The 27,968-nt window shown below is 33.7% G+C and overlaps 4 protein-coding genes and 1 pseudogene across 4 annotated transcripts; 4 read left to right on the forward strand and 1 right to left on the reverse strand.

The window, feature by feature from the left end:
• Positions 1-5,982: 5,982 nt before the first annotated feature.
• On the forward strand, positions 5,983-8,495 carry LOC108849153 (probable GABA transporter 2). Its single transcript, XM_018622666.2, has 7 exons — positions 5,983-6,250; positions 6,321-6,551; positions 7,050-7,147; positions 7,244-7,430; positions 7,497-7,627; positions 7,708-7,944; positions 8,030-8,495. The coding sequence occupies exons 1-7, from the start codon at positions 6,166-6,168 to the stop codon at positions 8,417-8,419; spliced, it is 1,359 nt and encodes a 452-aa protein (XP_018478168.1). The 5' UTR covers positions 5,983-6,165; the 3' UTR covers positions 8,420-8,495.
• Positions 8,496-9,638: 1,143 nt separating this feature from the next.
• Positions 9,639-16,368, forward strand: LOC108854788 (isoleucine--tRNA ligase, cytoplasmic). Its single transcript, XM_018628451.2, has 24 exons — positions 9,639-10,257; positions 10,338-10,910; positions 11,200-11,313; positions 11,449-11,546; positions 11,784-11,862; positions 11,960-12,118; positions 12,223-12,312; positions 12,402-12,535; positions 12,789-12,948; positions 13,086-13,169; positions 13,264-13,473; positions 13,581-13,706; positions 13,796-13,933; positions 14,013-14,116; positions 14,215-14,278; positions 14,503-14,591; positions 14,663-14,804; positions 14,892-14,955; positions 15,072-15,139; positions 15,291-15,413; positions 15,581-15,646; positions 15,746-15,857; positions 15,940-16,031; positions 16,118-16,368. Exons 1-24 carry the CDS (start codon positions 9,724-9,726, stop codon positions 16,223-16,225), a joined length of 3,531 nt encoding a protein of 1,176 aa, XP_018483953.1. The 5' UTR covers positions 9,639-9,723; the 3' UTR covers positions 16,226-16,368.
• A 955-nt stretch (positions 16,369-17,323) lies between these two features.
• Positions 17,324-20,438, forward strand: LOC108851456 (uncharacterized). The gene is made up of 16 exons (XM_018624888.2): positions 17,324-17,620; positions 17,713-17,763; positions 17,856-18,031; positions 18,112-18,189; positions 18,287-18,398; positions 18,571-18,655; positions 18,743-18,794; positions 18,887-18,948; positions 19,037-19,152; positions 19,234-19,358; positions 19,442-19,510; positions 19,603-19,660; positions 19,760-19,833; positions 19,909-19,966; positions 20,052-20,131; positions 20,224-20,438. The coding sequence occupies exons 1-16, from the start codon at positions 17,500-17,502 to the stop codon at positions 20,284-20,286; spliced, it is 1,380 nt and encodes a 459-aa protein (XP_018480390.2). The 5' UTR covers positions 17,324-17,499; the 3' UTR covers positions 20,287-20,438.
• A 1,494-nt stretch (positions 20,439-21,932) lies between these two features.
• Positions 21,933-23,806, reverse strand: LOC108850726 (GDSL esterase/lipase At5g41890-like; annotated as a pseudogene).
• A 765-nt stretch (positions 23,807-24,571) lies between these two features.
• On the forward strand, positions 24,572-27,411 carry LOC108850727 (uncharacterized). The gene is made up of 5 exons (XM_018624205.2): positions 24,572-24,603; positions 24,679-25,666; positions 25,748-26,323; positions 26,419-27,044; positions 27,123-27,411. The coding sequence occupies exons 1-5, from the start codon at positions 24,572-24,574 to the stop codon at positions 27,409-27,411; spliced, it is 2,511 nt and encodes an 836-aa protein (XP_018479707.2).
• Positions 27,412-27,968: the final 557 nt, after the last annotated feature.

Here is a 27,968-nt window from a genome sequence, read left to right on the forward strand (position 1 = left end):
ATTATACTAACATAATTTTCTGTGTTGTATTTCAAAAATAAAGATATAGTTGTCGATAGAAAATGTTAGAAAATGTAACAATTTTTTTAAAAAAATACTACGTTAATCCATAACTGTGTATGATATTTTTATTAGTTATGTAAATGGAATAACATTTGAAAATAAAATAATTTAAATCATTAATTAATATAATTTTGTTATATTTAATTCATATGTTACTTCTATTTTAGTATAAATTTTTGTTATATTAACTGATATAGTACTTTTATTTTAATATGACTATAATTATAAAATTTACAAAATAGCAGATAATTTTTTTTCTAGCAAAATTTTAGTAGCTATTAATATATAATATAATTATATTACTATTTATGAAACTAATTAATTCAATATTTTATAAAATAATTAAGATTTTATAAGTAAATGTATTGCTCTTTTTAATTAGACATATTAATTTAGTAAACTTTATACATAGTAGAAAATATCATATTATTTTAAATTTTTTTATCAATATATGATCTTTTGATGTCATGGTATTAACTTTTCTTATTTCTTAACTAACTAATTACTTATTCTCTCTACTTAAACCCATTTTTCTTGAAAATTTATAGATTAAATCATTGAATCTCCTAAATAATTCAGTAGTGCATATGCATCTCTCTAAGTATCTAACGTAGAAATGAATTTGTGTTCTTTTGAAACATTAGAATATGAATTCTCACCTAACTATATCAATCATTTTGTGATGTGAATTTTACTAATCAGTTTGATGTAAACGTTTTAAATATATGATTTAAATTTTTTTATTATATATAATGTAACTCTATAATATCATTGCTTAGGTTTCTTATTCAAAATTATTAATATATAATGATTTATCTTAGCCATTTATTTAGTTTTTAATTTTTACTACATACTAATATATTTTCAAGTTAAATATAATAAATTTATAATCTAAAATAATCAAATAGGAAAAATTCTTCAAAAAAAAAAATTCTAATTTTAAAATTTATTTAGTTACACTATAGAAATTATATTTACATTTTATGTTTAACAATATAGTTTAGTAACTATCATTTTAGTGTATTGTGAGATTTTATAAGTAAATGTATTGTTCTGTTTAATAAATTTCGACACATTTATGTAGTAAACTTTATACATAGTATAAACTATCATACTATTTTAATAAATTTTATCAATATAGGATCTTTTGATGTTATGGTATTAACTTTTCTTTCTTTTTATTAAATTAATATTTCAAAATATTATACTAACATAATTTTCTGTGTTGTATTTCAAAAATAAAGATATAGTTGTCGATAGAAATTTTTAGAATATGTAACAATTTTTAAAAATAAATACTACGTTAATCCATAACTGTGTATGATATTTTTATTATTTATGTAAATGGAATAATATTTGAAAATAAATTAATTTAAATCATTAATTAATATAATTTTGTTATATTCATATGTTACTTCTATTTTAGTATAAAATTTTGTTATATTAACTCATATAGTACTTTTATTTTAATATGACTATAATTATAAAATTTACAAAATAGCAGATAATTTTTTTTTCTAGCAAAATTTTAGTAGATATTAATATATAATATAATTATATTACTATTTATGAAACTAATTAATGCAATATTTTATAAAATAATTAAGATTTTATAAGTTTTTTTAGATTTATCTTAATAGGTTTGATATAAATAGAAAAAATACATTCATAGTTAAACTAATTTATTATTAATATTCTTAGAAATTATCAAAAAAAATTAAAATGTTATATATTTGATTGATTAATGTAAATAATCAAAAAGTTCATATTAAGTAATGAGAAATTCTTGGGTTCACCCCTAGAGTGAACCTTTAGGTTCACCCAACCAATAGGATTTCGTTATTTCATATTCAAGATCTTTTAGAAAAGGAAACAAAATATTGTCAAATTATATTAATATTTTTAAACTAAAAAATAAAAATTAATATTAATTGCAAACAAAAATACGTTTTAGAAAAATATAATTTTAATATCGTCAGCCAAACACTAAACCCTAAACCCTAAATCCTAAACCCTAAACCCCTGGGTAAATCCTAAACCCTTGGTAAATCCAAAATGTTTGGATAAAGTCTAAATCCTACGGTTTAGGATTTATCCAAGGGTTTATGATTTATCCAAGGGTTTATGATTTACCCAAGGGTTTAGGGTTTAGTATTTAGGGTTTAGGGTTTAGTGTTTTTCTGATTGTGCTAAAAATATATTTTTTAAAAAAATCCAAAAATTTAGGATTTATCCAAGGGTTTACCATGGATTTAAAGTTTATGATTTAGGGTTTAGAGTTTAGGGTTTAGTGTTTTGCTGACGGTATTTTAAATATAAAATCTTTTTTTGGAACTACTATTATTTTCTATTTATTTTTTATTTTAAAAACATAATAAAACTTGACAATATTATGTTTCCTTTTTTAAAAGATACTGAATATAAAATAACGAAATCCTATTGGTTGGGTGAACCTAAAAGTTCACTCTAAAGGTGAACCCAAGTATTTCTCTTAAGTAATGAAATGGTACTACTATAATTTTTGTATAGTAGTTTTTAGTGACTTTTATTTCTAATTACAACATTATTTAATATATTATTATATTTAAATTTAAAATTATTAGTAAGAATCATGTGATGAAAAACCTCCAAAAACAAGATAAATTAGTGAGAAAGATATGAGACAAAAACAATCAATTGATATAAAGCTTGGTATTTATAAGTTCAAAGAGATTAGAGAGGGGTTTGAGAGTTTTAGAATGATGAACATTACATTTTTGTTGCAGCCATTTGAGAGGAGTAGAGAGAATGTGTAAATTTTTCTTTATATAGGGAGACAAAAAATCCAATTAGGTTAAATATTTTAGATTCAAAAGACTTTCAAGTAAGTCTTCTGAATAGAAGACTTCCTACACGACTTACTTGTAAGTCGTCCAGAAGACTTCAATATTTTTAGCGGAAAACTCAAATATTTTTAGCGGGAAACTAAATATTTTTAGCGGGAAACTAAATACTTTTACTTATCTATGTTGAAAACAATTCACTTTTATTGTATCTTAATTTATATCACTTATAACATATGTTAATTACTTGATTTCAATTTTTCACTTATCAAAATATTTTTTACAAATTTTATAAATTATTTTTAAGATCAACTATACCAGAAGACTTACAAGTAAGTCGTCCAGTCGTCTAGAAGACTTACTTGTAAATCGTCTAGTCGTCTAGAAGACTTACTTGTAAGTCGTCCAGACCCTAAATTTAACCCCTAAACTAAATTGACTAAAATTAACTAACTAAACACGTTATAAAATCAAATTAAACTTGCTTAGTGTTTACTATACACAGAAATAAACACATTTGGGTAAATTTCATATTTTTCAAAAATACTTTTATGCTTTCCAAAATCTAACCCTAAGAACACATACAATACTACAACATATGTTGGCAAAACCTAAACCAAAGAATATCATGACTCACTACTTTCACTCATCTATGTTGAAAACAATTCACTTTTGTTATATTTTAATTTATAACACTTTTAACATATCTTAATTACATGATTTCAATTTTTCACTTAACAAAATATTTTTTAAAAAAATTATAAATTATTTTTAAGATTAACTATACCAGAAGATTTACTGGGGTTCGTAAAAAACTGTTTTTTTTTGTTTGGTCACAAGGGGCTGGTTGTAATTTCAATAGCCTTTTAAATTACTTCTGCATTTGATTAAAGTTTGGGTATACTTTTGCATTTAAAATCAAGTTGTGAGTTATATTTGGCAATTTTTCCTTAAATAATTGTCGAAATTGTCTTCTGTACCACAGATTTTTTAATGATTCTATTTTAATAGAATAAATATATCCAAGTCCATTTTCTTATTAGAACTATTGACTATCTTAGGTTTATTCTGCACTAACCCTTCTTAGCAAAAATGATTCTTAACCAATAAATTTTACATCAATTAGTCTCTACAAAAACTGAACTCTTAAAGTGTTAAAACTTTAAAATTTTTGACCAACTAGCAGTTTTCCTGCGCCATGCGCAGATATAAAATTTTAAAAATATTTTTATATAAACAAATTTTCAAATTTCAGTATTTGAATTTAAATTTTATTAGTTAAAAGTGAAACCATAATGTAGTTTTTCTAGTTTCAAGTTTACTTTAATTTTTAATTTAATTTTATTTAAATTGTAACAATAATAATAATAATTAAAAATTTATAGAGTTATTTTATTCATATTATATTTTATTCAGTTAAATTTTATTTTAAATTAGTTCTAATAAATATATACATTAATATAAATAACATATATAAGTTGATAAATATATAATTATAACCACACTTATTTTGATAATAAAAATATGATTCATAAATTGATGAAAAAATAAATTTGTAATTATTATTTATATATAATTCTATTCTTTTAATAGATATAGAAAAATTATTAGTATTACCATATTTCTAAAATCTTATCAAAATAGATACTTGTAGAAAAATAATATTTTTGATGTAAAATTTATTAGTTATTACTATATTACGAAACTTTTTCAAAAATATGAATGTGTATATAGAAAATAGCCGTTATCATATTTAAGAAATCTTACGAAAAAAAATAAATTTTAATATATAAAATTTTACATGTCACAATTAAATCGATGCCATGTCATATTTTTTAAGTCATGTTATCATTTTTTGTTGAGAGTAATTGTAGTGATGACGCATGTACAAATCGTTTCTCAAATATAGTACAGAGATAACGGCAATAAGCCAGAAGTCCACTCATAGCTAGGGGGAAAAGTGCCTATTCCAACCTGAACAATTTGGATCGTGCCAAATACAACCCGAACTAATGGTTAGTGCCAAATACGACCTGAACTCAACTAAAACTTTAAAAACCTATCCGAACTTTTTAAAACGTGCATAAATCTACATTGAAATATTATTAAAAAGTTGAAATTACATAAACTACTATTTTTTCATCGTATTAAATTTTAAAACTTTGGTGATAATTCTTTCTGATTTATATAAATACATAACATGTTTTTACTTATTATATATTCAATAAACTTATATATTACTAAAATATAAATAATAAAATATTTATAATTAAATTATCTTAGATATACTTAAAATTTTAAAGTTATTTATAAATAAAAAATGTATAGATTATTTTTATTTTTTAAAACTTAAGTGAATTTTTTTTCAAATTTATTATATATTTTGATATTTTGTTCAAAATTTTTGAAGTTATTTATATTTTGAACCTTTTACCTTTCAGAATTGAACAAAATATTAAAATATATAATAATAACTTTTGAAAAAAAATCACTTAAGTTTTAAAAATAAAAATAATCTATACAAGAAATTTTTATAAATAACTTCAAAATTTTTAAGTATATTTAAGATCATGTAATTATAAATATTTTATTATTTTATTTTAGTAAGATATAAGTTTATTGAAGATATAATAAGTAAAAACATGTTATGTATTTATATAAATTAGAAAAAATTATCACCAAAGTTTTAAAATTTAATACGATGAAAAAATAGTAGTTTATGTAATTTCAACTTTTTAATAATATTTCAATGTAGATTTATGCACATTTTAAAAAGTTCGGGTAGGTTTTTAAAGTTTTAATTGAGTTCATGTCGTATTTGGCACTAACCATTAGTTCGGGTTGTATTTGGCACGATCCAAATTGTTCAGGTTGGAATAGGCACTTTTCCCCATAGCTAGGTAGCGAATCAAGAAAACTCTATTTTTGTAAGAAAAAAATACAAAGTGAAAAATATAAAAAGTAAAGAAGGAATCCTAATAATATAAACAAAATAAGTAAAAAAAGATAACAGCACGGAAAAAAAATCTTTTATTACATTACATCCCGAATAAAGGGGGAAATGCATATTATGACTTCTTTCCCCACTCGGACAGGTTGTTTTCTTTCCTTTTTTTATAAGAACCAACGAAATACTTTTACTCCTGTGTTACCAATTAGTATAAACTGTCACCAGCTAAAATGCACCACCACATCTACGTTGTTGCTGTTGTTTATCATTCATCCCCAAGAATCACTTTCTTTTGAAAAATTCTCTTCTTCCACCTAAAATCCATCATCAATGGCGGATCCTCCAAGATCCGAACCGTTTCCTTCTTCCCGGCTCGATTCCGACGCCGGAGCTCTCTTCGTCCTCCAATCAAAAGGTAATTATTCTATGAACTGCTCATCAGATTTTTGGGAAAAAAAATTAATTAAATTTTCCTGTAAATTCAGGCGAGTGGTGGCACGCCGGATTTCATCTGACGACGGCGATCGTGGGACCCACGATATTGACGTTACCGTACGCGTTCAGGGGGTTGGGATGGTGGTTAGGGTTTGTGTGTTTGACGACGATGGGACTCGTCACTTTCTACGCTTACTACCTCATGTCCAAGGTTCTCGATCACTGTGAAAAATCTGGCCGCCGTCACATTCGATTCCGGGAACTCGCCGCCGACGTTCTCGGTACAAAAAAAAAAACAAAATCATATTTTCTCAGAATTAAATCCTGAAATATATTTTTCCTTTTCTTTTTTTTTTGCTATTTTTGGTTAAATCCGTATACGTTGGATCGGGTTTCAGTGTAGATACTTTGACCTTATTCGTCTGTTAGATTTCCTGATCGCACACGTGCTTCCGGTTTGGATGTATTGAAGTGGTCGTTACTGAAATTCAGTAACCGGTTTCAGGTTTTTGGATAGAACTCGGTTCTTTCTAGATCGGTTTAAATTAATATAGTAATTCGATTACACAGTTTATATGGATTTTAAAGTTGAACAATTTTATTTTTATTTTATTAGGTTTCGTCCGTCTATTTGATTTTGTTTGTCTGCTATACTAATATTTATCCATCGATTTTATTTAGTTGTGGTTTTGGATTGGAGTTTCTCGGTTTTGTTACTGATTGATTCTGTTTTACCGGTCAATTTTAATTTCTAAACCGGTTATTGTAATGTGGTGCAGGATCAGGATGGATGTTTTATGTGGTTATATTCATTCAAACAGCTATCAACACGGGAATCGGTATTGGTGCCATTCTACTCGCAGGCCAATGCCTTGAAGTAAAAATACAAAATACAAAACTTTTAGTTACTTGCCACTAAGATATGTACGGATCAGATAGTTCAATCAAATATATTTTTGTTCGTGACACGCAGATAATGTACTCGAGCCTTTTCCCACAAGGAACCTTGAAGCTCTACGAGTTCATTGCTATGGTGACAGCCGTGATGATTGTTCTGTCACAGCTCCCAAGTTTTCACTCTCTTAGACACATTAACTGTGTTTCTCTCCTTCTCAGCGTAGGCTACACTTTCCTCGTTGTTGCGGCTTGTATCAACCTAGGTACGGTGATTTTTATTACTATTATTTTTTAGTGAAAAAATCGACAACTAATTTGTGGTTTTGAAGGCTTGTCTAAACACGCTCCTAAACGTGAGTATTCACTAGAGCCTACGGACTCGGGAAGAGTTTTTAGTGCCTTCACATCCATTTCGATCATTGCTGCTATTTTCGGAAATGGAATCTTGCCTGAAATACAGGTCAAATATGCTGAAAAACAAATCAAAACGTGTCATTATTGAGCTTGAGATTTATGTTACGCTTTATATTACAAATGCAGGCAACTCTTGCCCCACCAGCTACAGGGAAGATGTTGAAAGGACTATTGTTGTGTTACAGTGTGATCTTCATCACGTTTTACTCGACTGCAGTTTCGGGTTATTGGGTATTTGGTAATAGTTCGAACTCTAATATTCTCAAGAACCTAATGCCTGACCAAGGACCTACTCTGGCTCCTATTGTCGTCATTGGCCTAGCAGTCATCTTTGTTCTTCTTCAGCTCTTCGCCATTGGCCTCGTAAGTCTAAAAATGGTCAAGTGATCATATTGAAGGTTACTTGGATATCAAGATAGTGACTAACGTTTAGAGGGGTTTTTGGTAGGTGTATTCTCAAGTTGCGTATGAGATAATGGAGAAGAAATCGGCGGATACAACACAAGGGATGTTCTCAAGACGCAACCTGGTGCCGCGTCTGATTCTAAGAACGCTATATATGGCGTTCTGTGGGTTCATGGCAGCGATGCTACCCTTCTTTGGGGATATAAACGCGGTGGTAGGTGCGTTTGGGTTTATCCCACTCGATTTCGTGCTGCCAATGCTTCTGTACAACATGACATACAAGCCTACCAAAAAAAGCTTCACGTATTGGATAAACATGACGATAATGGTTGTGTTCACTTGTGCGGGACTCATGGGAGCTTTCTCATCTATTAGGAAACTTGTTCTTGATGCTAATAAGTTCAAGTTGTTTAGTAGTGAAGTTGTTGATTAGATGCTTTTATCATATAGTATATTGATAATACATAGACGCACTTTTTGAGTACATGTTTTTTTTTTGGGTTAATGTCCTTCAGTTTTTCCGGTGGTTGGCCAAAAGAGGGTTTGCGGTCATTTTTAGCTGGAAAATATTAAATTTTCTTACGAAAATGGTAAACACTAATCAATCTCGAGCTTTTTTTGTTAGTTTGGAATGTGTGATAATTTGCTAGCTTCTGCTGTAAGAGGGAATAGATAATCCCAAAAAACAATAGACTAGTCATTCTCAAACCCCAAGCTATTACTTTTATTACTAAGACCCTTAACATATTAATAAATCATATAAATCTGAATTTACTTGATTAGTCTAAATCCATTAATCCATTAGAGACATAATTTAAGAACAATATCATTAAATATATTGAGATAATAATATTTAAACTTTAAATTCCAGCCAAAAATAGCCAGTCCAAATTGATCAGTGTAAAGAAAACCATCCACAAGAGGCATCTATTTTTAAAAAGAAGTAAATTCTGAATTAGATAGTAAAAAACATTGTAATTATTATTATAAAATAGATGAACACCAAAATTGTTAACAATGTGATGGTCCTGATAGACGAGCTTTGGTTGGTGAACAATATGAGTTCGAAGCACCACATTACACACTTTCATATATGATCATGTGGATATAAATCCATTGCATATATAGTCCATTTGAATACATGTAAAAGTCTACATTTCTTTTTATAGATTAGTCTGGATTTTTTAATATGTTTGAGATACCTCAATTAATTTTAAAAAGACACCAAAATTGTTAGGACAATCATAATACTTAACTATGAACATACACTTGTTGAGAAAATGATGTTTACATAAATTTCTCAAATTTTTGAAAATTAAATAATTTTATAGATACCTTTTCAAAATTTGTATAATATTTTATTTTTATTTATTTATCTAAGAGTCAAAATATATTTTCATCTTTTTATTTAAACCTTTTTGATCATTTTATACGTGCTTTTTTGGTGAACAAAACTTAAATTAAATGTGTGTTGGAAAAATTGATCAATTAACATTGTTACAAAAAGAGAGGGTAAATCAGTTACAAAAAAAAAAAAAAAAAAAAGAGAGAGTAAATTAACATTGTTTCAAAAAGAGTGTAAATTAACATATTGAAACCTAAAAAGGCCATACGTTATAAGCTCGGCCCGTTATAAACTATCTACGTTGTCTCTCACCTGCGCCGTTTTTTTCCTGTGTTGAGTCAATCCCATAGAAACCCTAATCTCACTCTCTCTCTCTCCCTCTCGCCATCGCCATGGAAGAAGTCTGCGAAGGGAAGGAGTTCTCATTTCCTCGCGAGGAAGAGAATGTACTCTCATTCTGGACTCAAATCGATGCCTTCAAGACACAGCTCAAACGAACCGAGAACCTCCCCGAGTACATCTTCTACGACGGCCCTCCTTTCGCCACCGGTCTTCCCCACTACGGCCACATCCTCGCCGGCACCATCAAGGACATCGTGACGCGGTACCAGACCATGACCGGCCACCACGTCACGCGTCGGTTCGGATGGGACTGCCACGGCCTCCCCGTCGAGAACGAGATCGACAAGAAGCTCGACATCAAAAGGAGGGATCAGGTGCTTCAGATGGGGATTGATAAGTACAACGAAGAGTGCAGGAGTATTGTGACTCGCTACGTGGAGGAGTGGGAGAAGGTGATTACTAGGACTGGCCGTTGGATTGATTTCAGGAACGACTATAAGACGATGGATCTGCCGTTTATGGAGAGTGTTTGGTGGGTGTTTGCTCAGCTTTTTGATAAGAATCTTGTTTACAAAGGCTTCAAGGTTTGTTTGTTTGGCTTTTCCCTCCATTTGTTTCTTGATTTGGAATCTTGTAAATTGAATCGATTCGATTTCGGTGGCAGGTTATGCCTTATAGTACTGGTTGTAAGACACCGTTATCTAACTTCGAAGCTGGTCAGAACTACAAGGACGTTCCGGATCCTGAGATTATGGTGACGTTCCCAGTCATTGGTGATCAAGATAACGCTGCTTTTGTGGCGTGGACGACTACTCCGTGGACTCTTCCTAGCAATCTCGCTCTGTGTGTCAATGCCAAGTTTGTTTACGTCAAGGTTCGGAACAAGAACAATGGGAAAGTTTACGTGGTTGCTGAATCTCGTTTGTCAGCTCTTCCTGCTGATAAGCCCAAGACCAATGCTGATGCAAAGAAGGCAAATCCTAAAGCCAAAGGGGGTGCTAAACCTGACAGTGCGGCTGATTCTTATGAGGTTTTGGAGAAATTTGATGGAGCTTCCCTGGTTGGGAAGAAGTACGAACCTTTGTTTGAGTACTTTAGTGATTTCTCAAGTGAGGCCTTCCGGGTTGTAGCAGATAGTTATGTCACTGATGACAGTGGTACTGGTATTGTCCACTGTGCTCCTGCCTTTGGTGAAGACGATTACCGTGTTTGTCTCGAGAACAATATCATTAAAAAGGTTAGATTTTGACTAATTATCGTTATTAACCCCTTAACGTCAGACATAACTAGAAAAGTTGGGGTTAAGTTGATCTTTGATTTTAGGGTTGTAACTCCTGGGATTTATTTGGGGTTCAAGGGACTACGATGTATTATTTATTTGTTTAGGAAGAGATCCTCATTAGTAGTTTCTTTCTCTCTTGTTTAGGCTTAAAGTATGTTTAAGGACCCATGCTCGTCTTTATTCTACTGAGCTCCCTTTATCTCATAATTGTAAATGTTTTATATGTTTTGATACTCTCTATCAGGGTGAGAATCTAGTTGTAGCTGTTGATGACGATGGGTTGTTCACTGAGAGAATCACCCATTTCAGTGGCCGGTATGTCAAAGATGCAGACAAGGATATAATCGAAGCCGTAAAGGTAATTATTGTGGCCTAACTTCTAATAGGCCTGGATGATTTTTCAAGTGTCCGAGGATCTTAGTGCATTTTGGACCATTGGAATGTTAATTGTAGGCGGCTTCTTCTTGTCAAATAATATTTATTGTTATCTCAGGCCAAAGGCAGGCTTGTCAAAACGGGGAGCTTTGTTCACTCATATCCATTTTGCTGGCGATCAGACACTCCTCTCATATATAGAGCCGTTCCCAGTTGGTATGCTTCTTGCTTCATATGAGCTTGAGCTAAGGTCTTAGTTGTTGCATCATTCAGTGCTAGTTCCTGTGAGGCATCTTGATTTCCATGTTTTCATCTCCATATTGTATTTATTTCAATAAGTAGTGAACATCAGATCTGTATGGCACGTAGAATTGGCAAAGATCATATGGAGGTTGTTGTTTCATTCTTATGCGTTGTTAGGATGATGAAGTTTGTTTGTATTTGTCCTGTTAGGTTTGTGCGGGTGGAGCTCTTGAAGGAACAGTTGTTAGAAAACAATAAACAGACACACTGGGTACCTGATTATGTGAAGGTCAGTGAAGCAGACACACTTACGAGTATAGCAGTTTTAGAGAATGACGTGAATACATTTTTCCTAATAGCTTCTTCTTGTTTGACTTGCAACTCAGGATAAACGCTTTCACAATTGGCTTGAAAACGCAAGGGATTGGGCCGTTAGCCGAAGTAGATTTTGGGGCACGCCTCTACCGATATGGATCAGTGATGATGGTGAGGAAATTGTTGTCATGGATTCTGTCGAGAAGCTTGAAAAGCTCTCTGGTGTCAAGGTCTCTTCTGTTGATTTTGCATTTTGTTTGTCTATCTTTCTGTTGCAACTACTTCTCAAAAAGGCCTGGTGCTCATTTTGTTTTTCTGATGATTTTTGGTTCAGGTCTTTGATCTACATCGTCACCATATTGATCACATTACAATTCCATCCAGTCGTGGGCCTGAGTTTGGTGTGCTCCATCGTGTAGAAGATGTAAGATCGATCCGTGTTCTTTCGTTTTATCTATAATCCTTGGTTATCTAGAGTGTTATCTCACACTTATGCTTATATTACCTTTTCAGGTGTTTGATTGTTGGTTTGAGAGTGGGTCAATGCCTTACGCGTACATCCATTATCCTTTTGAAAACAAGGAGCTTTTTGAGAAGAATTTCCCTGGTCATTTTGTGGCTGAAGGGCTTGATCAAACTCGTGGATGGTATGTTTAAGTTGCATATGTAAAATTATCTATTACTATATCTCTGGGGTTGCTCTCTCCCTTCAATGTATTGGATGGTCTAGATCTTAACTATCCTCAGTTACTGTACGTAAATTAAGTAATGAGTCGAGGCTAATGGAAGGTGTTATTAATATAGTATATAGCAAATGTGATAGTGTATTGAAAAAGCAATATTGTTTTTCTGCTTAGTAGGCAATTAAAAACATCTTAACTGCTGGTTTGGCATCTACAGGTTTTATACTCTTATGGTGCTGTCGACTGCACTATTTGGAAAGCCAGCATTTCGAAATCTGATTTGCAATGGCCTTGTACTTGCTGAGGATGGTAAAAAGATGAGTAAGAAATTACGGAACTATCCACCTCCTTTGGAAGTCATAGATGAGTATGGAGCTGTAAGTTGTCCCTGTAATATGCTCTTATGCTGCGTTTTCAGTTTTTTTATTTCTCTTACTTCTCTGTTCTATTAGTTATGGAATCTTGGTAGCTGTGAACACGTCATTAATTAGTAACTTTACGTGAACGCTAACAGGATGCTGTGCGATTGTATATCATAAATTCTCCGGTCGTACGTGCTGAGCCACTACGCTTCAAAAAGGAAGGAGTACTTGGTGTTGTGAGTAATCTTGGTTGTTGATTTTATTGCTGCTTATTTGAGTAGATCTTTTGTTTGTCTGAACTGTTTTGGTCACTATATTGGGAGTCTCTAGGTCAAAGATGTATTTCTTCCATGGTACAATGCGTATAGGTTCCTTGTTCAGAATGCAAAGAGACTTGAGATTGAGGGCTCCGGACCATTTGTTCCTACCGATTTAGCAACTTTACAGCCATCAAACGTTCTCGATCAGTGGATTCACTCAGCTACGCAGAGTCTTGTTCATTTTGTCCGCCAGGAGATGGATGGATATCGGCTTTACACTGTAAGCTATTTACATGTCTTTTTCAGCATGATGTGGTGTATGTACTAGAAAACAAGTGATCACTGTCTCGTGGTATCTATCATATCTTTCTTTTCTTTTTTTTTCAGGTTGTTCCTTATCTCTTGAAGTTCCTCGACAATCTCACTAACATATATGTTAGATTCAACCGCAAGAGGCTAAAAGGCCGCACAGGAGAAGATGACTGTCACATTGCTCTTTCAACCCTGTACAATGTATAGTAAATAGTTGTGGGAATACTATTGTTTTTATGGTGACTATTATTTGAACAAATGTAATGACTAATAATCGTCTGGATTTTCAGGTGCTCCTCACTTCTTGCAAAGTGATGACCCCTTTTACACCTTTCTTCACTGAGACGTTATACCAGAATCTGCGGAAGGCTTGTGAAGGTTCTGAGGAAAGCATTCATTACTGCAGTTTCCCAGAAGCGGAAGGAACGGTAATACTGATGTCCATATCTCTATACCCAAGGATAACATAATCATTGTCTGAAGTTTTACTTATTTATATTTTAACAGAGAGATGAGAGGATTGAGAAAAGTGTTACAAGAATGATGACAATCATCGATCTTGCTCGGAACATTCGTGAGCGTCACAAGCTACCCTTGAAAACTCCTCTAAAGTGAGCTTTGTACTTAATCACTATTCTGGCTTGCAGCATCTGTTTTGGTAGCCTATACTGAACAAAAAAGTAACACATAATTATCCTTGTTGTACCAGGGAAATCACTGTAGTTCATCCAGATGCAGAATTCTTGGATGACATAACTGGAAAACTAAGAGAGGTACAGTATGTGGTTTTACATTAACAGTAGTTTATCTTCTTGAAGTTTTTTTTATTATGCAGATATAAATATCTAAAGATTTTTTTTGAGGTTTTTAGTGAAATCAGAAAAACATATCTTACAGCTATTTTGTTTCTCTTTATATTCAAAGAACCAATACTACAAACTGACCCTGTGTTTCAGAAAAAACAAACAAACTGACCCATTTTGATTTTCCCTTGCAGTATGTTTTGGAAGAACTTAATGTAAGATCTCTAGTGCCATGCAATGATACTCTGAAGTATGCCTCTCTAAAAGCAGAACCAGATTTCAGGTTGGTCTGCGTTTTGCTTTTAACCTTTTGTGCTCAATGTAGAAAGCGATTTGACTTGTTCATTCCTATAGTGTACTGGGAAAACGGCTTGGAAAGTCAATGGGGCTTGTTGCCAAAGAAGTTAAAGGAATGTCTCAGCAAGATATCTTAAGATTCGAGGAGGCTGGGAAAGTTACTATTGCTGGACACACGCTGGAGCTAGCAGATATCAAGGTATATCATCCTATGCTTTTTTTTTCTTGTGGGATAGAAAATGAAGAATATGCTGTTAATAGCTAAATTCTGACACTTTTCGTTCAGATTGTGAGGGTTTTCAAACGCCCGGATGGTTTGAAGGATACAGAGATTGATGCAAATGGAGATGGTACGGATCATAACTGATTACCTTCTCTGTTGTCAATTTTGTTTGAATATTTAATTGATTACGTGTGCTCTACTGTTAATGATAAAATGTAATATATGCTTCCGTTCATGCTGCAGGTGATGTTTTGGTGATTTTGGATCTACGAGCAGATGATTCGTTGTATGAAGCAGGTGTTGCTCGTGAGGTAAATAGATATTTCTTAATATGCCGCACGGGTGTTAGATGAAATCATATGAATACATTTTCTTATAAGAATTTTTATATATTTTCTGCATCTTATCATTTTTCTTCCGATGTTGTGCTCCTGAGCTATTATTTCCGTGTGTTATATATAGATTGTCAATAGGATCCAAAAACTACGGAAGAAGTCAGGTCTGGAACCAACTGACTTTGTGGAAGTGTACATTGAGTCATTGGACAAAGATGTATCTGCGTTGCAACAAGTTCTGAAGTCTCAGGTAACTAACTGCGTTTGTTTTTGTATTTCTCTTCTTGACTTGAGCTCTATCTATCCGATATGATGATTTCCTTTTGAAAACACACTGATATACTTGAACTTTTGTCAAGTGCATTGCTATAAGAGAATATCTTATCGTTCATCGTTCCTTTTTTTGTTTGTGGGCAGGAACAATACATAAAGGATACTATTGGTTCCTCTTTGCTTTTGTCGACGTTGATGCCATCACATGCAGTAAGTCATCATCATCAACAACATTCCTTCCACGCCTGCTAAGTTTGCTTCACCCCAGTCAGAAACGTAACGAATGATCTGGTGTCTGTTATTTTGTAGGTGGTATTATCTGACGAGAGTTTTCAAAACGTTTCAAAGCTCTCCTTTAAGATTAGTTTGGCTCGGCCGGCTTTGAAGTTCAATGAAGAAGCTATTCTTGCCTTATATTCAGGTGAGTCACCATCTCATCATCATGATAATGCTTTTTGATTCTCTCTCTGAGTTTTTAACGAATGCATCTAATATGGTTTCAGGAGATGTGAAATTTGCAAGCGGGCTCCAAGCGTACTTGTTATCGCGGGACTATTCTGATTTGAAATCAGAATTCCAAGAAGGAAATGGCAAGGTAAATGCTCTGATAGGGTACTTAGTGAAGCTTTTGATGAAATTTGTGGTGTGTGCCTAAATCCTTTTTGGTTGTTGTATGAGCAGATAACTGTAAGCTGCATTGAGAAGTTGCCAGTGGTGACTGTGATACTTGGAGACCATCTTCATTTGACAGTCGGGGACTACTTGTTGAGCACCACGACCAACTCTTAGGAGTTAGGACCCCCTCTCCCCTTTGTCACACCATCTATTTCTTTTTCTATTGTCTTCAGTATTTCGTTGCTCTTTGCAACCCTGACTTTTTGCGGATCTCATTTTCTACTTAAAAAAGTAATGGTTTACGACGGTTGCACAAATTCATTCTCGATAATTTCTCTGCAAAATTAAATATTCTAGAAACTGTTGACGTCATCATATTCTTCCTCTTTTCTGTATTGAATAGAAAGGAAGCATTGCGAGCGAGATGAACGAACAATACTAGCTAGCACTTATACGGTCAGAACGGTAAAGGATTGGCTGGCAGGAATCATTTTTATAAAATGTATCGACTCTTCTTTCCATGTCGATCACATAAAAACCCAAAATTGCAGTTGTTACCTTACCAAGAGAAACCAGCAAGAACGCTGAGTATTCGAGATCACATATCTTTGTATTAGTAATCACTTAAACAATCTAATATAAATCTGTTTAATCTGAATTATTTAGCGTTATACATGAATAGAGACAAATTAATTATCTTCTTGCGTGAATCAACACACGTTCACGTCTACAAATCACTCACCTTTTAAACCCAAAATCCTTTTTGTTCAGTGGGCAATGGAAAATTCAGTACTGGTTAAAAGATTAAACTAATCGTAAGTCTAAAAAATTGCTATAAAAAAATTTATCGTGCAATGTATATTTTCATATAAATTAACATCACCAAAATTTCTAATTCGTGATATGAGAATATTTTAGTTTGTTATTCACGTCCAAACAAGATCAATTAATAAGAATTTTCGATGTTCTTAATTCACCATCTATCTATTGAGATGTGTTACATAAGTTGTTGTAGAATTTTATAAAAAAATTATATATAACTATATAAAATTTTTAATTTATTATTTAATGAGACACTGTTTGTTTTAGTTTCTAGAAATTTATTATTTTATTATTTTATAAATTATTAATTTATCAAATTTATTAATTATAAGGTTTAATTTATCCTAAACATTAATGGGCCCAAATAAGCAAAGGCCCTTATAACAGTTGGCCCGTTGTAAACTGTCCCGCCTAATTTTACCCTTATTGTCTCCTCTTTCCCGCGTTTTTCACAACCCCTAAAATGATTCTGTAATCGTCGACTGGTGTTTCTCTCTCTCTCTTTTTATCAGAAACTCCTTTTTCGTATCTCTTTTCCATTCGGCTGATTGTTTTGTTTCTGTGAAATCTCTACTTCGAAAAAGTTTTGGATTTTATTTTTTGTTGAATCGTTGCGGGAAAGAAAGATGACGAGAGAGGAGATAAAAAGCAGAGGAGAAGATGAAAAGATGATGGATGCACCACAAATCAACAACAACCCCAAACCAGAAGAATCCTTCAACGTTAATTACCTCCGAATTTACTACGGCAAGTCCTCCCAAATTTTTATCTTCTTCTTCTTCTTCGCAAGTCAGATCTCTCTCTCTCTCAAGTATATATATGCTTTTAATTATTTGCAGGAAATCTGTTTCCTTACACTGATCTTCACAAATGGCTTTCTTACGGACACGGTACCCTACTTCTTTTTATTTGTTTGCTTTCTCTTATTGCACAAACACTTACTTACTTAGAAAGCTATACTAATAATGATATATATAAATAGATGGGAAACATCCTGGGTGCGATGAGTACTACTTTGGTCGAAGAGAGTTCTCTTTTACACTTGAGAACGATGTTTATCTTCGCTACAAGTCCTTCAAGACTGCTTCATCCATGGAAGACGCCATCAAATCCTCTTTTCCTTACAAGATTGATATTGGCGCCGTCTACAGCGTTGATGTGAGCCCCCTGTTTTTTATCTCTTCATCAGCTGTGTGCTTTTATTAGATTCCTAATTATAGATTCTTCTTCTCCTGCAGCCTGATAAGAGGCACGCCTATTCGCAAACTGGTACCAATGTGTTTACTCCTGTGGAGAGGGAGTTGGTCTTTGATATTGTTAAGTTTTTTCCATTTTTCTTATCTTATAATTTTTTTTTATTCTTATTCCTAAATGTGTGTTTTGACTTGAATATGTTGTATTATTGTTTCTCAGGATATAACAGATTATGACGACGTAAGATACTGTTGCTCTGGAGCTGATGTTTGCTCCAAATGTTGGCCTTTGATGACTGTTGCTATCAAAGTCATTCATACTTCCCTCACTGGTACCCACCACACTTTCCATCTACCATTTCTCTTGGGACTTAGTTTCTAACTCTCTCTATGCTCTTCAACAATAGCTTATTACTCAATGTCAAGCACGTTGTGGATAGAAGTAGTTGTTTGGTCTTATGATCATCATAGTCACTTATGTTTTTGGTCTTTGCTAATTTGCAGAGGATTTCGGTTTCAAACACATTCTCTGGGTGTTCAGTGGACGTCGTGGAGTTCACTGTTGGGTTTGTGATCCTAAAGCTCGCAGGTATATACAAATTACTCAACGCTCACTACTAACACTGTTGAACATTTCACCCAAGTGTATGTATGAATCACGTTCTGTATTCTGCAGGATGACTAATGAACAAAGGTCAGCAGTTGCTGAATACTTCCGTGTTTATAAGGTTTGCTTTCTCAATTCTGCTTTTGTTTTGGTTGCTTTCTGGCATTTACAAAATTTTCTAAAAGTTTAATAACTGTTTATATGTGAACACAGGGAAATGAGAACAATGCAAGAAAAGTCGTTCTTATGGGTTATTCTCTTCATCCCTTCCTTGCGTACGTGTGTTCCTCCATCACCTTTTTACCTTTCTTATTTTTAAAAATCACCATCTCTGCTTACTAATTTCATCTTGGGTTTCTACAGGAGATCGTATGTGGATTATCTCAAGGGTTTCTTTGAGGGTGAGTTACAAGCAACTCAAAGCATTTTCTCTAGCAAAGACAAGTATGAGAAAATACTTGAGATGATTTCAGATGAAGGTAATGGAAAGTGATGATGATGTATATATTTTCCAGCTTACACGTGGTCCTAAACTCATTTTGGTTACTTATAATTGACAGATATTCAATCAGAGCTGAGAGAAAAGTGGGAGAATTCTGCTGCTAGATCATCTTTATCAGAAGAAGCCATCAGCCTTGTTAGGTGGGAGCAGCTTAAAAACACCCTCCAATCCAAGAAACACAAGGTGCGTACTGTTGTGAAATTGTTTACTTGAACCCCCCTATAATATCTGTTCATTATCTTCCATCGTGTATCCAAATGTTTCAGGCTCCAACACTGCGTATGTGCGTTGAAGAAATCGTCTTCACCTTTACCTATCCTCGAATTGATCTGGAGGTTTGTTTGTTTGTAAATAATATATTGCCTCTTCAATTGTTATTAATCCTGTACGGTATTAACAACTGACAAGTTAACTTGTATGGGTACAGGTCTCAAAACAAATGAACCATTTGCTTAAGGCACCTTTCTGCGTCCATCCAAAAACAGGTCCCTCCCGTTGGTTCTTGAATATTAATCACACCAATAGATACAACAGAGTCATGTTCATAGTATACCTTAAAGAAGAAATGTCTTGTTAATTTCCAGGTCGTGTATGTGTTCCTATCGACCCAAATAACTGCGATGAGTTTGATCCATTAGCAGTTCCAACACTTCCACAGGTAAAGTAATAGACATTTGAATTATCTCTTCACAGAGATATTGTTCCTCGAGCTTATATTATATTCTTTTTTCAGCTAATAGAAGAAATCAACTCAGGAGGCTCAAGAATGGATGTGGATGATGATGAAGAAGGTACGTTTTTTTTTAATTACAGTAAATGTTGATTTGATTCAAATTAGCCTTTTACTAATATCAGTTGGTCTTTAACACCTGCCAGATTCAGATAGAAGTTTACTTGGGAAATCAATCAAGTTCTTCAGATCATCCTTCCTAGAACCTCTACTTAAATCATGCAAGGTTATTTCTCCCCCCATTCTTTTATTACATGAAAATATGTAAAAGGGACTGTTGGAAAAGTGATGTGATATGTTTCATGGAAATGTCTGCAGGAAGAAATAGAGACTTCATACAAAACCAAAATTGGCAAGTCTAAAGATTCATTCAGCTGGTAAACGAGTTATTGAGTTTTATTCTGTGGTTTACAGTCTGGTTATTTGGTCTAAATTTCTGTTTCAGTTTGGTTTTAGTTTGTAATATACAATCTTCACTAAGCTGGAGAATCTATCAGGTTGTTATGTTTCGTAAGAAAATTATACCTTATTTATTGGCGACTGTGATTAATCGCGCATGACATGTGATTGAGTATATTTATATGATAATAAATTACACAAAAGATTGCATTAATAAGATTACTGATAATATTAACGAATGTTAAAAGGGTAGCCACATTTTGGTTCCCATCCTTTGGTAACAAAGAGATCGGCAGCTTCGGTTGGGTGATACGCGTCCCAAAATACAAACTTTGACCGGTTCTCACGGTAGGGTTCTGGTTTGGTCCTTTTAAGCAAGTAAAAAGGTGGAAAGTAGCCGCCACAATAAGGCTTGCCTACCCTTCCAAACGCACCAAACTAAAACATTTTGTTACTAGACATCTAATGTATTACCAAAATTGACCATAGTTCAAAGCCAGTTTCTTGGTCTTAAGAGTTGACGTAGAAAAATGTAGTGTTGTGATATCCTAACTCAGTATTCAATGTCCTGAGAGAAAGGCTAAAGCTAGGCCTGGGCACGGATCGGATATTCGGGTTTTTGAAGGTATTTGTGATTTGCTTCGAATGTTACGGATATCTGATTTTTCGATTTGCTTTGCTTCGGAAAAATACGGATATTCGGAAAAACGGATATCCGGAAAATAAATAGATATTTGCGGATATTCGCGGATACTTACGGATCTCTCATTTGTTTTGATTAATACAAATAATCTTAAAATTTTGATACAAATTTGTTTTGTAAAATATATTTTTTGCATGATATAAAAGATAAAAATTAAAAGAAGTAGTGAATCTTCATATTTTGTAAATTTTTAAACTTAATTAAAATTATAATAACACAAAACTTAAGAAAAAAATATAATTGTCATAAATATTTTCTCTTCCTTTTATGTAATACTTTTATATAAGTAATAATATGAATAGAATCTATCAAATAATATATTAGAATAATAATTATATAATTTTATACATTTAAAACTTTAAATATGATCAAAATATACATGTATTTATATATTGACGGATCGGATCGGATATTCGCTTCCCAAAATTTTAATATTTGTGATTTGCTTCGATTTTGACGGATATTGAATTTTAGTATTTGATTTGCTTCGAAAGCTTACGGATATTCGGAATTTTCGGATCGAATAGTAACGGATAACGAATCGAATCAAATTTAACGGATAAAATGCCCAGCCCTAGCTAAAGCTTCATGTTATAGCCACATACGATTTGGTTGACTTGGTCAGAGCATTTGCCAGCTGCAACCGAGTGGCCCTACGAACTTTCTAGCTCTTAGTTGATGCAAACGCTGAGAAACACGGACTTGACACTAATTAATGTGACAATCAATCGTGCGCGTTCTTGCATCTGGTTTTGCAAGTAAAAGTACTTTAAACTTAACGCAAACGTGAAAATTTGGTTTGACACCATTTAATTATTTATATATAACTTCACTGCGAATTAACTAGTCTACTCAAGCCGTAACAGAAGATAATAATTCCATAATAATTGATCGACACTTCACGCATTATGCATCTACATAAAGTACTATATTTACTACCTTAAGGTGAATGAATGGGGAGCTTGTCTTGAGAGAAGAAAGGTATATATGGTTGTACGTAATTAAATATATCATTGTGATTGTGAACATTGCTTTCTTTAACATCTCTTCCGTACCATTTTCACCAAACATTCTTACCATATAGTCTAAGCTTCTCTCAAAATAACTCACTTGTTCTCTCAACGGAACCCTACCGATCTGTCAGAAACAAATTTTGTTGTTCTCAACAATCATTATTACATCTCTAATAAACATTACACCTTTTATTTGCTATATATATGGAGCCTACTTGTTCAATGTAATATTGCACTGTTATGGAACTCATTATAATTAGACATTTTAAAATGACATTTTATATATGGGAGCTTACGATCAAAAGTCCAGTGTCGTCAAAGATTCCAGCCAAGCCAGAAGCATATTTGATCCCATTGTGTTAGCCTCAGTGTTTTAATTTCAGTGATTATATGTATCATTTGAATACATATTAACTAGAAGCATCTAAACTTTCAAAAACAAATATTAAGTCAGTAAATAGACGACCAGTTCAAAAGCATATAGTTAATAATAAATCAATACTCATTGCCAAACTCCATGAATGAATTTCGGTTGCATTTATGGAATTAGCATTTTGACTTCTCCAGTCACAAACTTTTTTATTACCACTGTTTTCAATCTGTCGGTCCAACCCAGTGCTGACTTTTATATCCTATACAGTTAGTCAACTTATCTATTAATCGTTGACTTCCAAGTGTGTTTGTAAGCTATGAGGGTCTAGTTCAATTGAATCGCTGTATCGTACCTAACCTTTACATCAACGCACATTTATAATCAGTTACTAACCACTTTTTAATATATTTTTTTGATAAAGGATTACCACCTTTTAATATTTTCTCTCCGGTTTCACGATAAATGTCGTTTTACAATAAAAATTATTTGGTTTATAATTTCAACATTATTATTATTATTGTTGAAAAAAACATTTATTATTACTATAAGTATATCTTATTTGTATGTAACACTAATAAAGAAAGGTAACATACACAGGACAAAATCATTTTTTTTGACAACAGGACAAAATCATTTTAACGTCTAGAAGTATAATATAAAAAGAGTGAGTTTTGGATTAATTCATTTAAAACATAATTAAAAAAAACTTATATACATTACAATTTTAATTTATTTATTTTTACAAGTGATATGATTTTTTCATTTTATAGACCTTCTTCTTTTATAGATCATAGAAAAAAAATCATACATTTCACAATAACATGTAAAATATTACTGCATTAATAAACTGCACACCTACTGCATCTAACGGTGCGTTGGCCATTAGGTCTGAAATCTATATATACCATAAGGAGAAGAATCAGCTTTTGACAATGTGAATAGTTAGTTATTGTTTCCAACATCTACAAATGAGTCTCCAAATATGAATTTGTGAAAGCTTGAGCAGACTGAAATTGTGATAGCACTAAAAAAAATCGTTCATTGATAGCACACTACGATAGCAGTGTTTACTAAAGTGTTATGGAGACCCAAATTTGTGTTTTTGGTTTTTATTAATAGCAGTTAAACACAGCTATTTGGCAAAAGTTAGTGAGCGGTAATCGAAAATCACTTATGCCGCGAATACTTGGATGAAAATAACATAAGCGCCAATGTCATTACTCCTTTCCCTCTTAAAAAAACGACAGAAAGGAGACCAAAAAAAAAAACAAAACACTCTCTCTCTCTCTCGAGCATCTCAACTCGAGCATCTCCATTCGATTTTCCCTTAATCTCAAGCATTCTCCACTCGATTTTCCCATCATCTCAACTCCCTCGTCTCATCTCTGTTTCGATTCCTCCATCTCCCTCCATCTCCAATTCCTCGATCTCCCTCGATCTCCAATTCCTCGATCTCCCTCGATCTCCAATTCCTCGATCTCCCTCGTCTCATCTCGATTTCTGGTTAGATTCGGGTTTTACTCTTAGGGATTAGGGTTTGTTTGAAGCTTTATTTCAGTTTGCGGTCTGTTTGAAGCTTTGATTAAGATCTAGGGTTCGTTTGAAGCTTTGTTTCAGATTTATGGTTTTGTTGAAATCTTTGTTTCTGTTCTTAACAGATTTTCAGCTTCTCTTTTCTGGGACGCGTTCTCTCCTTACCAAAAGACAGGTTATTCTCTTGTTATTACATCAGTTAAAGCTTTGTTTCAGTTTCAGTTTCAACTAGTTGCTTTGTGTTTTATATGTTTTAAGCTTTATAGTAGTTGTATGTCAATATTAAGCTTTGTTTTAGTTTCAAGTTGTTAATAGTTTCAAGTTCTTAACAGATTTCCAGCTTCTCTTGTCCGGGGGTCGAGTTAATAGCATTCAAGCACCACTTCTCTCCGTACCACAAGAAAGGTTATTTCCTTCGTTCCTTTTGTTGTTGTAACTAGTTATTATATTAGTTTGGTGTAGATTGAGCTATATATTTTTGATTTGTGTGGTCTGCTTGTGTCTGATATATGTTTGTTTCGTGTACTTTCTGATTTATGTTTGACTGATATAAATTTTTATGCTGGTTTGACTAGTATTTCGGATTTGTGTTATCTGTGACTCTTCTTGTGTGTGTAACGATTTTAAGAAAGGTTAGATCATACAATGCTGGAGAAAGCGTGGGTTAATTTGTCCAGGTATGAAATTTCCATATGTATATATGTAAAGTGTCTCTTGAGATTGGAGAGTTTAATGATTTTTTTTAACTGCAGACTTGATCCTGCTTATGAAAAGGGTGCATGGGACTTTGTCAGAGCTGTTTCTGCCGTTAGAGGAGATAGTCAGTTGATCATTTGCCCTTGTAAAGACTGTCGCAACGTTGATCGTCATTCAGGCATTGATGTAGTTGATCATCTTGTGAGGCGTGGAATGGATGAGGATTACAAGCGGCGTAAGGACTGGTATCATCACGGAGAGTTGAGCTCAGTGGAGGCTGAAGTAGGGATGAAAGGAAATCAGTTAAACGAAGAGATTGTTGGGTTATACAGAGCTGCTGAGACTAAGTATGGTTGTTCTGATTTCTGCGAGATGGAAGAGGTAGAAGACAGGAAAGAAGATGAGTTCTTGGCAAAGATAGTAGACGCCGAAACACCATTATATCCAAACTATGCAAACCATAGCAAGCTCTCTGCCATCGTGTCATTGTTTAGATTGAAGACTCAGAATGGCTGGTCTGATAAGAGCTTCAATGATCTACTTGAGACATTGCCGAAGATGTTACCTGAGGAGAACGTGCTTCATTCATCAATGTACGATGTGAAGAAATTCTTGAAGACGTTCGGTATTGGTTATGAAAAAATTCATGCCTGTGGCAACGATTGCTGTCTCTTCAGAAGAAAGTTGAAGAAGCTTGATAATTGTCCCAAATGCAAGGCTTCAAGGTGGAAGATAAACAAGAAGACTGGTGAGGTGAAGAAAGGGGTCGCGCAGAAAGTATTAAGGTACTTTCCAATCATTCCGAGGCTGCAGAGGATGTTTAGGTCTGAGGAAATGGCGAAAAACTTAAGGTGGCATGCTAGTAACCGTAGCACCGATGGGAAACTCAGACACCCTGTAGATTCAGTGACATGGAAACAAATGGATGACAAATATCCTTTATTTGCTGCTGAGGAGAGGAATATTCGACTGGGATTATCTACTGATGGATTTAATCCTTTCAGCATGCAGAACAGTAAGTACAGTTGTTGGCCTGTGTTGTTAGTAAACTATAACCTGCCTCCAAATCTGTGTATGAAGAAGGAGAATATCATGCTCACCTTGCTCATTCCTGGTCCATAGCAGCCTGGTAACATCATTGATGTCTACTTAGAGCCTCTAATAGAGGATCTAAACAAGTTGTGGAGCTTAGGAGAGTCGACATATGATGTGGTGAGTAAATCTGTTTTTACTCTCAAGGCAATGCTTATGTGGACGATTAATGATTTCCCAGCCTATGGAAATCTAGCTGGTTGCAAAGTGAAGGGGAAAATGGGCTGCCCTGTATGCGGGAAGGACACAGATAGTATGTGGATGAAGTTCTGTAGGAAACATGTTTACATGTCCCATAGAAAAGGTCTTCCACCAACGCATAGGTATCGGATAAAGAAGACTTGGTTTGATGGAAAAGCTGAACATGGAAGAAAGTCTAGGATACTGTCGGGTCATGACATATCCAATAATCTGAAAAACTATGTCAACAATTTTGGGAATGGAAAAGAATATGGGATGAAGAGGAAAAGGACCGCCATTGTTGATGAAGAAAAAACTGTGGAAGACGTTTCCAGTGAATCAGAGGCAGATGAAGAAGATAAAGTTGATGTTGAGGAGTTATCTAGATGGAAGAAAAGATCAATATTTTTTGAACTGCCATATTGGGAGGTATGTGTTATATTTTAACAGTTTACATTCAGCCTTTTCAATATATATAAAGAAAGCTTTCTCTGACCTTTTTTGTGTGTTTATGATTTTAATAGGACCTGCCCGTAAGGCATAACTTGGACGTTATGCATATAGAGCGAAATGTTGGAAATAGCATTGTCTCCACATTACTGCACTGCGGGAAATCAAAAGATGGACTCAATACTCGTAAAGATCTGGAACATCTTGGAATTAGGAAGGATCTTCACCCCAGCATCAAAGGAAAAAGAACGTACCTGCCAGCAGCACCTTGGTCGTTGTCAAAGTCTGAAAAGAAAGTCTTCTGTAAGCGTCTTTTTTATTTCAAAGGACCTGATGGATATTGCTCAAATATATCAAGGGGCGTTTCATTAGAAGATTGCAAGGTATCAAGACTCAAATCACACGACTATCATGTTCTGATGCAGCAATTACTCCCGGTTGCCATCAGAGGTTTATTGCCAAAAGGCCCTAGATTAGCAATACTACGCATGTGTGCATTCTTCAACCGCTTATGTCAGCGTGTAATTGATGTTGAGCAGATTTCAGTAATGGAAGCTGAAATTGTAGAAACTCTCTGCATGTTTGAGAGATTCTTTCCTCCAAGTTTCTTTGACATAATGGTTCATCTGACAGTTCATCTAGGAAGGGAAGCAAGACTTTGTGGTCCAGTCCACTTCCGGTGGATGTATCCATTCGAGAGGTAACTTCTAGTCAATATCATATCTAAGTGTCTTGTTTCTGAAAGTGCATTACTAAAAGTTTTTTTTAATGTCTGTAGGTACATGAAAGTACTGAAAGAATATGTTAGAAATACCGCGAGGCCAGAAGGATGTATTGCTGAGTCATACCTAGCAGAAGAGTGCATGCGGTTTTGTAGTGAGTTTCTTAAGAAGACAACAAGTGTAGAGGAAAAACTAGATAGGAATACTGATTATGAGAGCCAGTCAATCCTAGAGGGACGACCAATATCGGCAGCCACTTCAGTTAATCTGTCTGAAACAGAGAAGAGAATTGCCCACCTCGCTGTCATTCAGAATACGTCTGTGGTTGACCCCTATGTTGAGTAAGCTGCTACGTGTTCTGCATCACTAGGTTCTAAATCAAGCAATAAATCTCCAAAATCCAACTTTAATAAAGCTCAAACACCTTCTCCCCTTCGAAGATCACATGTACATTTGTAAATGGTATTAATTAAGTAGCTGTTTGTTCTTCTTATATTCACTGAGATATATATATATATTGGTTTGTCTTGCAAACATTGTAGCGCCAGATTCAAAATGAAGCTCCCAAAGAGAACCAGAAATGCAAGCTAATGTCCATTACAGGAAAGAGGCAAGTGGTTGCAGAAGGACGTTGGGCTTCAGACAACCCGGACATAACAGTTCACTTTGTTCCCTTGGGACCTAATGGAGTTAAGGTCTGGATTGATGTGGTGAAGGTGAATAAGGCAGAGGTTTGGCGGCCATCTGATGAGATTGAGAGTATGGGAGATGCACTTGGCACCTGCATTGCATGGCCAAAGGAGAAAGTGATCTTCTGTTAACTATCAGGTCTAATGTACTTCTCTTTCTGGTTGGATAAGACTAAGTGATGCACTTATGAATTTGTTGTACTAGTAATGTGT

Source organism: Raphanus sativus, chromosome 4 (assembly GCF_000801105.2).
Source record: "Raphanus sativus cultivar WK10039 chromosome 4, ASM80110v3, whole genome shotgun sequence".
Taxonomy (NCBI): Eukaryota; Viridiplantae; Streptophyta; class Magnoliopsida; order Brassicales; family Brassicaceae; genus Raphanus; species Raphanus sativus.